Raw genomic sequence first — 11,517 nt, 5'->3', positions numbered from 1 at the left:
GAGGATGACGATGAATGGGGTGAGCATGTGGATGAGGCTGACGCTGACGCTGACGATGAGGACATGAACGTGAACGTGAACGAGAACGAGAATGAGGCTGAGAATGAGCTTGGGGATGAGCATAAGAATGGGAATGAACCTGGGTATAGGGTATGTAGGCAAGCCAAAGGTGCCCCTGGCACATTTTTCCTTTGCTCCGTCTATTTTTTTCTCATTTTTTTTTGTTCTTTTTTGGCAACGGCTGTTTAAATTGACACTTGGCATCTTTTGTTGCATCAAAAACGTGTCGTCGTCCTGCCACCTGGCTGGCTGGCTGGCTGGCTGCTGCAGGCCACTATGGGTTTTCTTTTAAATATTTGACAGCTCGAGGAAGGCCGTTGCTGTTACAGGAGACTGGCTGAAGGAGCTGGCAACGGGGCGCGAATGAAGGACAGGTCGCGTTTCCCGACAACGCCGCGTTGCATGCATGACATTTTCCCAAATTACTTCCGAAATGCTTTTCACGCCTTCAATGCTCATTTTTGGCGGGCGGGTAGGCGGCCTTAAGCCTCAACTTGCCGGGCTTGCCACACAAAAATTAAATTGTAAAACTGTATGGCAGCACGAGCACTCTTCAATTTGCCAGACATTTAATTTGAAGTTAAGACAAGGTTAAGAGTTTTAACACTTGATTCTCGAGACCTGACTTCTCTTTCTCCCTCTCTCTCACGTTCTATCCCCGTATCTTCCTGAAAGAAGGGGCGTGTCTTAAGCCTAATTAGCTTTTCGAGGCTAACAATTGAAATGATGTTTCGATCGGATTGTGCCCCATTTGGTGCGTATTTCTGAGCAAATAATATTTTGCCACTGCGTAAATTATGCCAAGTTTCTAACCAAATGAACATTTTGTACAACGACAGCAATTATTTTCATCTAAACTATATCACACAGTAATTAAACCAAGGATTAGGACCAGCTGAGCCTCGTATTATTAATTAAATTATGCAAAGCAGTGGGCAAGGTAAGCTGCCGGCCCAAAGGTCATGGGCAGGCTGACAACATAAAAACGCAAGGCACGCCGAATATTAAATACTCTAGCAAACATATGGCATTGAAGTGCTTTTATACAAAAGCCGATCGAATGCTCCTCTAGGAGCCATATCATTTGTAAGTATGATAAGGTGTGTTGCAGATATCTTACAGCTTAATGATATAGTGGCTCGATCCAGCCAAGATTGACATACTGTAAAGTACCTGTTAGAGCAAGATGTCCCTTAGCAAATAAAATATAGCTTTTAAACTGAGAGATTGTTTAGCATAGAGACAAAAAGACGGACAGACAAGTCTCGACTGTTCCTGCTGATCAAATATGTACGATATATATAATTGATGACTTTGAAGGAATCTCCTTCTGTGCGTTACACAATGCGAGACGAAATTCTAATACCCTCTACGATGCTATAAAAGCAACTTTGCATAAGCCTGAAAGCGCCTTTGAGCCACGTAAACAAATTGAAATTCACAAAATGTTTATGCGCCTGGAACAATTTTTCATTTTTTATATTTATATTTATTCTTATTTTTTCTAATTTATTTTTGCTTTTGTACTTTTTTCTGTGCCGTTGTTTGCCTGTCGCCAAACAATTCAATTTGTGCCAAAAGATGCGCAAGACGCAAAATGATAATTAAAATGAATTTGCATAAGAAAATGTGAAAAACTAGAGGAAAACACAAAAAGCGAACCAAGTGATGCCCAAAAGCAGCTCATTTGGATTTTGACAAAGTTTTGCCCCAGTGCCCACAAGGAAACAGGATAAGCAGGCCATAGCCAAAGTTATCACATACCCTGCAAAATACTCAGCGAAAGACCGTGTTACTGAGGCCATCATTCGGCGCTAGAGCTGACATTTCGATGCTGTGACAGTCTATAAGATATAGGGCATAAAAGAGTCCATTGTGTAGTGCAGGGTATCAACCAGTCGATCATGGCTAACTTTTGTTTATTGCGTTTCGTATTTTTAAATTTTGCATTTTACAATGACCTTTTGTGGCCAAATCTCGTTAATTCTTGGTAAATTTGTTCGTGCCGAACAACAATAAAAGAATACAATTTTTAGTAACAAATATATATAAGAAATACTAATTAAATGTGCGGCAAACGTTCTATTTGCTTTCAGATCTCAGTCAGCGACAACAACAACAAATGCCAAAAGAGCCAACAGAGAATGAAACAGGGACTAGCAGGCGGGGCAATACAAGGAGCAGCAACAGCAGCGGCACAAGGATTATCGCAAGGAGCAGGGATCAAGGGGGAAGCGTCAAAAGCACATTTAAAGAATTTTAATCGAATACTGCCAAGTAACAAATATATGTATTTACAATATATATACACAGAATAAGTATATATGCATATATGTATATATATATATATATATATAGATGAGCATATATATATATGCCGACTAGAGCTCGCAAACAAACAGCAATAACAACAAAAGATATGCAACTAATTTATTAAAGTTAATTAACCAACTGAACAATGGACGATGGGCAAAAACATAACTAAATCGTATAAATTAATGTGACAGTGGAAACAGTTCTAATAAACATGTAAATAAATGCTGCCAAATCCACAACAACAACAACACAAACAACGACAACAACTGAAATGCATGTAACGCACAAGAACAACAATAACAACAACAACAACAACAAAATTAACAAGAACAACAACAAGCACAGTGGGCAAAGTGCAGCTATTTCGCATACTTGGAAAAGCAACCACAACAAATACAACAACAACAACAGCAACAGCAACAGCAATAAGCGCTAACATTAACATTAACATTAACAGCAACAGCAAGGTCGCTGGCACGCCCACAACGCCCTCAACACCAGCGCGCAGAGGGAAATGAGATGAAGTGGTTTCAAGTGACCATAGATATGATTCTTGTGCTTTCATTTATATCAAGTAAGTACCGCACACTCGTATTTATTAGCCCAAGCGCCACCTCCCCGCTCCAGCCCTCTCTCTTTCGGTTAAGACCTCGACCCAATCCCAAAAGACCCCCTCAGCAACCCTGCCTCAAGTGGCAACTCAAACAAAGCCACGCAAAGCACTCCAAACACAAAAAACAATCGCCTGACATTGCGACCAACATTTCTGGACAGCCAGAAATGTTCAGGCACCCGAGTGCTTCAGAGTTGGCAGCTCCATGGGGCAAGGGATGGGTTGTCCAGGGGGGTGCGCACTTTTACTAGGCATTTATTGCAGCAGCTTGATTTTAGTTTTTTTTTCTTTTTTTTTTTGTTAACAATCGGACCAGCATCCTAACCCCAAGCGCAAAGTCTAATCCATGGCGTCTTTGGGCCAACAGTTGGTCAAATTTATTGGCTCTTTTTAGAATAAAATAGCCCCCATCAGCTGGACATTAACAATGCGCTCAATGCGGTACGCATGCCGCAATTTGAGCAGCGGCCATTCTGCTTCTTCCCAAAACTATAGAGAAATTACAAGCTTTTTAAAAATAAATGACATATACCAAAGCCCTGTTAATTTAGAGCTTGTAGCGGACATTAGAATGTTTGGTTCAAGTGTGAAAAGAAGAAGGTGTCTATAAGTCCTAAGAGTATATGTATTATTGATCAGTGTTGATTTCCGTCTCCCCGCCCCTCCGTCTGGCAGTTTCTTTGCAAACTAGAGTCTCAATTTGAAAGCTTTCGTCGTGAAACCGTCTTTCGGTTCCGCAGAATCGGACTAATCGTATAGGAGTGATCGTTCTAAAATTAAGTTCTTAACTAATCTTGACACTTGCAAGCTCTAACATGCTCTTCACGAATATGCAATTTCCGTCTATTATCCATAGCTCGCCAATTATTATTAAGTTCAATTTTTCTGTTATTTTTTATCTATATCTATACTTTGACCAAACCCAGCAATTACAAGCTACACTATCCTTCTGTCAATTCTGTAATTCGGACTACTAAATTTTATTGAAAATATCGGTCAGAAAATCCCTTCTTGGCTTACTTAATCTCTGAGCTGCTGTGCTCTCGTCCTTTTTTAGATTTAAATATTTGAAGAAATCGAGCTGCAAATAAAATATATTGTATGATATAAATATATTATTAGCCGAGTCCGTAAAAGATTTAAATAACACACAAAACGTTGAGTATCTCTATGATATTCTAGTCGAATCTTGAGTATACAATAATACGATTTATTTTGAATTGTGAAAACATGGAAGAGAAAAATCTGGTATAATATGATATGATGATAATCATACTTTCATAGTCATGAATACGTACGAGTACTCGTTTATAATGCTTGCTATTCAACGCACGCACACATGCTTATATACATATTATTTGGATTTTGATATGGAGCAGTTGGAGCAGGCGACTGTCTGCATGCAGGGTATTGGCAGATTAGGAAACATGTTGTCTGGGCGCATACGAAATGGAAAGTGCAAATGAAATCGAGTTTTGGGCGTTGGATGTTGGACGTTGGACGTGGCCAACAGCTAACAGCTAACAGTGAACGGCAAAACAACTGACAACGCGAAGGACGAAGGACAATGCCAGCTAACAGCAGGATACACAGACAGACGCAGACACGGACACGGACACGCCTCGCCTCGGACTAAGACTCGCACTCGCACTCGAACGCGGACTCGAACTTTCGAGCTGGACTCGGACTTGGTCAACGTGCCAGCATCAGTTTTAGCGGCTTGTACGAAATGAGGCCGCAGCTGCCACAGCTGTGGCAAGCAAACGTTTTGTCTGCCTGCACAGACGAAAACTAGCACAAGGCAGCGACCACGCCCACATACATGCCCACACCCACACCCACACCCAGGCACGCACATACACTCACACTCTCGCTCGCTTGGCCCCAGCTGACCCAATCCTAGGCCCCTTGCCCGGCCCGACTCGGCTCTGTCCGTCAGTCGCCATTGCCTCCACTGTGCGTGTCGTCGATTTGATTTTCATTTTTTATGCGCGTCGCGTCGCCAAGGCCGGCAGCGCAGTTGACACCGCAGTCGCTGCCAGCGCCGCTGTCGCTGCCGCCGTCAACGTTGCGCTTAATGGCGCGGCAACATTTGCGGCTAGCTGCAAGAGGACAACTGAAACCGTATCCGTAACCCAAACCCATACCCATACCGAAACCGAAACCAAAACTGAAACAGAAGCTGGACTGCAATTAAAGGCAATCCTTTCCTTGAGGCCCAGCCAGAAAGGAGCCGCACTGAAGGACCTGAACCTAACGCGAATTTATGTACATACTTACGCTTATGTGTATATGTTCTCGCATCGTAAATAAAAATGCAAGAGTCTTCATAAATCTTGAATGCTTGGCCAAATGTGTGTGGTTACTGTTGTTGTTTCTCCACCCCTTTTGCCAAGCAAATGGAGCGTATTCGTTTTGCGTAGGCGCTGGCATTGACATATTCTATAAAGGTATATTCTACATATAGGCTTAGACGAGGTTCTACAAAAACCGACCCGCAAAGATGAAAAATTCGTGGAAAATGATTGTTTGAAACTATTTTGATTGCTTACCGATCGGTCTCATACTCATTTCTTCTTTCTTAGTAGAAATTGGGCTTGAAGATTTGCTGGGTTGCATGTCCAAGAATCCTCATAAAAGTTATTTTGAAATGTGTTGCAAAATCAATCTCTCCCGGGTGGAAAATGAAAATCAATGAGCGAAGGTTTAAGTTTCGTTTGTTTGGCGTCAAACTCATTTGCATGACTCTACATAAAAACTTAATTAATACGTGTTTCAACGATTTTTGAAATTCCATTCGCAGCTGTGGAAAATTGGCGGATTACGATTGTACCAACACAATTCCAAAAATTTGTCTAAAAATTGATTTTATTTTACTTTTTGCAAGTGGAATATGTGTTCAGCTTCACGCTCATTATTAAAGCCCACGGAATGGGCGGGAAGCTTTAATTCCAACTGAATGTTCTTTATTTGATCGACATCAAACTCATCTTCAAATATGTAAAATATAATTCAAGCTTAAGGAATCAGTTAGTTCGTGTATATTTATATTTTGCACGGACGGAAAATGTGTGGAAAAATGATACCATATCTCAAATTTGAAACAGAAAGATTGGCCCGGGCAAACTCTTAAATATTGTTGCGACAAACTCTCGTTGCCTTTCACTTTTTACCTGTGACGCTGCAAACAGGGTATTTCATAGTTGGAATATTTTCACATACTTGTTGTTGTTGTTGCCGCTGTTGTCATGTAGGCATTCCCGAGCTATGCGATTTCACATTTTGGCACATTTGGTGCGGCTTAAACAAGCATCGAATTTTGTTTCGATTTAAAAAGCCATAAATTCATGAAACATGAAAAGCTCGGCTGGGCAATGCTGCTCGTATCTCGTATCTTGGAGCTGCCTCAGGCCCGGTAATAGGAATCTAAGCAGCAGGAGCAGCAGCAGCAGCGCCCAAAGGCAGGCAGCACAATTTTTCATGTCATCATTTCGACTGCCCAGCAGACACCGCAGCAAACATAAATAAATAGCACTAAGGCACGCCACACACACACACACACACACACACACACACACACACACACACACACACACACACACACACACACACACACACACACACACACACACACACACACACACACAAAGACAGAACATGGCGCATCAATAGCTGCTGCAAATGGCTGCTAATGCAGCAGCAGCAACAACTGCAGCAATTTTTACAACGTCGCCGTCAGTTGCCACGCTCCAGTTTCCGCTTTGTGGCCATTAAACGAACCACACACACACACACACGCACACGTCCACTTGTAGGGAGTGCGGTTAGTAGGTGAGGAGCTGCAAGTAACGCCCTTAACAGCAGCATCAGCAGCAGCAGCCAGACGACAACTTAGAGCACTTTTCCACTGCCGCTGGCGACTTCTTTTTCTATGGCTACACTGCACAACAAAGGCTGCTTATGTTTTGGCATATCACTGACCCAAGGCAGTCAGAAGTTAAACCCCAACTTGGACGTTGAAATATGACTAAATGGGCAGGCGACATGTCAGCTTGACCATTAATTACTTGTATTAACTTAGAACAGGGCTGTGAACCCAAGAAAATGAAATCTAGCCACCTTCCCGCCCTTAAGTTCGCTTCGTTAACATCCATTGTCATATCTTTTTCGGTTTAGGGTTTGGCTCATAGTAAAAAGTAAGTTTGCTCGAAGCTATTCGGCTTAGATCTGGTCTGCAGCATTGGTTTGCAGAGCTCTGACAATGCTGATTCCACTGACAGACAACTGCTTATGTATCGATTCCACTGCCATAAATGAGGCTAAAATTTGAAATGATTTGATATGCTTGTCATATTCGTTTTGAATGAAAGCAATGTGTCACGTAAATATCATTCGTAGCCTCATTCGCGTTTATACTTAGCATATAGTCAAACATTTAGAGAATATAGATTCCACTATAAAATGCTGCAATCGTAATGAATGTCTTGTGCGTTAGTGTCGTTTTTGGAGCGACTCAGGCAGCTTTTTGGCTCTCCTCACAGATGCGAATGGTACCAGTGGAATGTCTCACATTCCGTATGGGCAAATGACGGCGGATACAACCCATAAGTTGATGACATCGCATTATCCAGACCATTTCAATTGCAATTTCAATTTATTGTCCATCAAGCATATATTTTATTAGTCGTTTATCGTTATACCAATTCATAAGCTATATCATATATATTTAGATATAGGTATATCATATCATTATAGATCATACTATCAACGCATACCGTAGAGTGTGTCAGATTCGCATTGTCTTTTATTCTATTGCTGTATCTTATTTCTTCAGCTGTCTGACTCTTTTATCTACTGCGAATGGGCGGCGGGCAGGCTGAAGTTTGCGGGGTATGAGATAATTTGCACACTCGGCTCCCCCTCGCCCATTTGTAATGCAATTGCCACGCCCCTGCGGCTGCACTTACGTGGCGCTAATATAGAAAAGTGAAGTGCTACGACGCCGACGACGACGACGACGCCACTTGCAAAATGGGGCGTGCCCCAGACTCGAAACGCCCAAAACGCCCAGCACGCCCAGCACGTCCACTTTTCAGCACTGGCAGTGCGACAAATTCATTGCAGTCGCAGTCGCAGTCGCAGTCGCAGTTGCAGTCGCAGTCAAAGTCGAAGTCTGCAATGTCTGCAGCGTTTTCTTCATGGCCAACAGCATCGTCGTCGTCGTCGTCGTCGTTGTTGTTGTTGTTGTTGTTGTTGTTGTCGTCGTCTGCCTGCTTCAAATGCAGCAAGTATCAGAATTTGGGTCGCCAGCGTCGACGCCGCAATTTTTGGCATGATTCATGACCGCAGCTGCGACGCTGCCGTCTACGCGCAACTTAACAAACACAAACAGCCAGAAAGTGGGGAGGAAAGGCACAAAAAAAAAGGGGGCAGAGCAAGAGAGAGGGAGAGAGAGCTGAAGAGAAACAGAGATAAACGCACTTGCAACATGCCACCTAACTTTGTGGCACAGCATGGCCAACAATCGAGGCACTTGCGTTAACTTTATGCGTTGCTTATGATTATCAAGCAAAGTAAATGTAGAGTATCTACTGTAATTAAATGGCCTATCTGACTAAATTTAACAAAAATGTGCCGTAAGTTGGTGAATGGCTAAAATCGTGCTCAAAGCTACGGTTCGTGAGCCTAACTTTCCACATTCAATAATCTAGGTTTAGCATATCTTAATTATAATTCGCCTGATTTCATCCCAATTTAAGCAGAGCTTGGGTAAATTAATGTGTGCTCAACTTGAGTCACGCTTTAAAAACACATGTTATAAAAGTACTGTATTTTTATACCCTGAACCCATTAAAAATGGGTACAAGGGTATAATGTATTTGTGCGAAAGCCAAATGTATGTAACAGGCAGAAGGAAGCTTCTCCGACCCCATAAAGTATATATATTCTTGATCAGCATCAATAGCCGAGTCGATCTAGCCATGTCCGTCTGTCTGTCCGTCCGTCCGTCCGTCCGTCCGTATGTATGAACGCAAGGATCTCAGAACCTATAAGAGCTAGAGACTTGAAATAAGAAATTAGATGTAGATGCTCCTAGTTCCTTTGCAGATCGAGTTTGTTTCCGATAATCGATAACTTCCTCCGTTTCCAAGCAATCGATAAAAATCTCTATCGATATCCTGTTTTTTGGTCAATTTTGGTAAATAATAAGAGCTAGAGTCACCAAACTTGACATATAGCTTCCAAAATATAATAATAATAATGAGACGGACATGGCTAGATCGACTCGGCTATTGATGCTGATCAAGAATATATATACTTTATGGGGTCGGAGAAGCTTCCTTCTGCCTGTTACATACATTTGGCTTTCGCACAAATACAATATACCCTTATACCCATTTTTAATGGGTTCAGGGTATAAAAGGTTCATTTCGACCACCCCATTTTGTTTTGTGTACTGTATTTTACACTAGCTTATGGATAGCTTCTGCAGTTTATTGAAGTACTTTCAGCTTCTCCACGGGCGGTTCAGCTACTTGGCCTGCCCAGTATCGCAGGCACTAACTGCTATTATTATTGAAAATTGATGAAAATACGCATGGACACACACTCGCACACGCCCTGTGGGTGGCGGGGGGCGGTAAATTATTGCAGGCTATGCTAGTTTATAAAGCGAAAGTGAAAACCGCCAACAAAAGCAATGAAAAAACTTTGCACAACGACAAGAGGAGGAAGAGGAAGCACAGCAACGGCAGCCATTCAACCATGAAGCAGCAAGCCACAACCCCCCTCCCCCTCCCCCAATACCGCTCTCCAAAGAGTGGGTAAAACCCTTTTCAGCACCCCTCACATGCTGGTAAATTGCCGGCCTACTTTTGTCATTGAAATGCGATCAGCGACGTCGTCGACGACTTTCACGGCCAAATTTGAATTGATGTTCATGTGTGTGCGTGTGTGTGTGTGTGTGTGTGTGTGTTGCAATTGCATAAACTTTGCTTCAACATTTGCCCGACTTAGTTTGTTAGGCAGAAAGCGCAAAAGCCATTGAAAACTTTTAGCGCTTAAGCACTCTTGCAACTCTCTCGCTCTCTCTCGCACCCTGTGGTGCAGCGCCTTCTCTCATGCTCTTTAATAAACTTTTCAAATGCATGATTGATGATGTTGCCACAGCCTGCCGCCTGCAACTCCAGTCCTCCGCCCAATCTATCAGCTCTGACCTCCAACCTCAACGCAGCAGTTGAAAAGTTTTGCGGCGTTTTGTAAACGCGAGTCGCGTCCCACAGCCAGAGTTGCCAACACGCGCTAATTGTTGTTTGAAAATGCGCCAATGTAATTACACAAATGAAAATGCATCGTGGCACAGCACGAGCGGGACATCAGGGGAAAGGGCATACAATCATTGCCATTCGATTTGTATGTTGTTTACTGCAGTGTTGCGGCCAGCCTCCTCTGCCGCTGGCAGATTGCATTGACTTCAATTGCGTCAAGTTGGCAGCACTGAATGCACGAATGCTCTTTGAAATACCACTACTCACTACTCACTACTCAGTACTTGTTTAGGTTCAATGGCGCCAATCAGTTGCCCAACAGTCAGTGCGAAAAGTCAGCTACTCTGCTGCTGAACTATACAATATGTGCCTGGTTTAATCTAGAGCAGTATGTTTGTAGACTTTCTGCCGAACTAGCAAAAAGGAAAAAATACGGTCACACTCATGTCCTGCAGCCAATTAGACCAATAATCGATGCTGACACGAAGACAATGCTCAAGCAATTAGAGATTAATTTATTTTACCCGTGTCGGTGTCATCCAATTAATTTAGTCCTTCGAAGCAAACAAACTAACTAAAAAAGTTTCTGATTCTTTTTTGTCGAGCAATGAACGGGCTATTTATAATTTGTAGTTATTATTATGAGAATTATTGTTGTATTGTTTCTAATTTATATTATACAGCACATTTTCTTCGTATGGCTTTAATATAATTTAAAAATGTTTAATTTGGTTATATTCAAAAGTATAATATTGATTATATTCCCAGTATAATTTACTGGGAGCGTTATTCTGTGAATGTATTGCCTCTACATAAGATATTTATTATTGCTGTAGGTAACATATAAAAAGTTTATATTTTAGTCCATTTATGTCCTTCTATTTGAGTCAAAGTATGTTATATTTGAGCCAATGCATCACCTTTTATTTATGCAGTAATCGACTTGTTTAAAGCTCAAACATCTCAAATATTTAGTCTATCAACACCGTCTACACCGCAAATTTAGACAAAATTAATATACGCTTTTGACAAACATCAATATGCCGACTACCAAAGAAGACTTACACTCGATACATATACAGAATTGTCGCCATGTTTAAATAGTGAATTAATTTGATTGAGACAAAAGAGTATTGAGTATCTTTGATACATTTTTCTCCAATACGTTAGTTACATATATTATCAACAAAATCTTGTAACAGATTTGAGACTCGAAGCTATTTGCACAGTTTAAGCAATAAGTCCTAACAACTGATCTCA

The 11,517-nt window shown here is 41.8% G+C and overlaps 1 protein-coding gene across 1 annotated transcript in view; it reads left to right on the top strand.

The window, feature by feature from the left end:
- Positions 1–2,895: 2,895 nt before the first annotated feature.
- The window catches only part of LOC115767833 (acetylcholine receptor subunit alpha-like), a 53,240-nt gene continuing 44,618 nt past the window's right edge, over positions 2,896–11,517 (top strand). Inside the window, exon 1 of the mRNA XM_030712175.1 lies at positions 2,896–2,950. Coding sequence (XP_030568035.1) covers positions 2,896–2,950 — 55 coding nt within the window. The remainder of the gene's footprint in view (positions 2,951–11,517) is intronic.

The sequence above is a fragment of the Drosophila novamexicana genome, unplaced genomic scaffold (assembly GCF_003285875.2).
Source record: "Drosophila novamexicana strain 15010-1031.04,08,12 unplaced genomic scaffold, DnovRS2.1 tig00001466-arrow-arrow-pilon, whole genome shotgun sequence".
Lineage (NCBI taxonomy): Eukaryota > Metazoa > Arthropoda > Insecta > Diptera > Drosophilidae > Drosophila > Drosophila novamexicana.
Note: the sequence above shows the minus strand (reverse complement) of the source record. Positions and strands in the feature narration are given on the sequence as shown.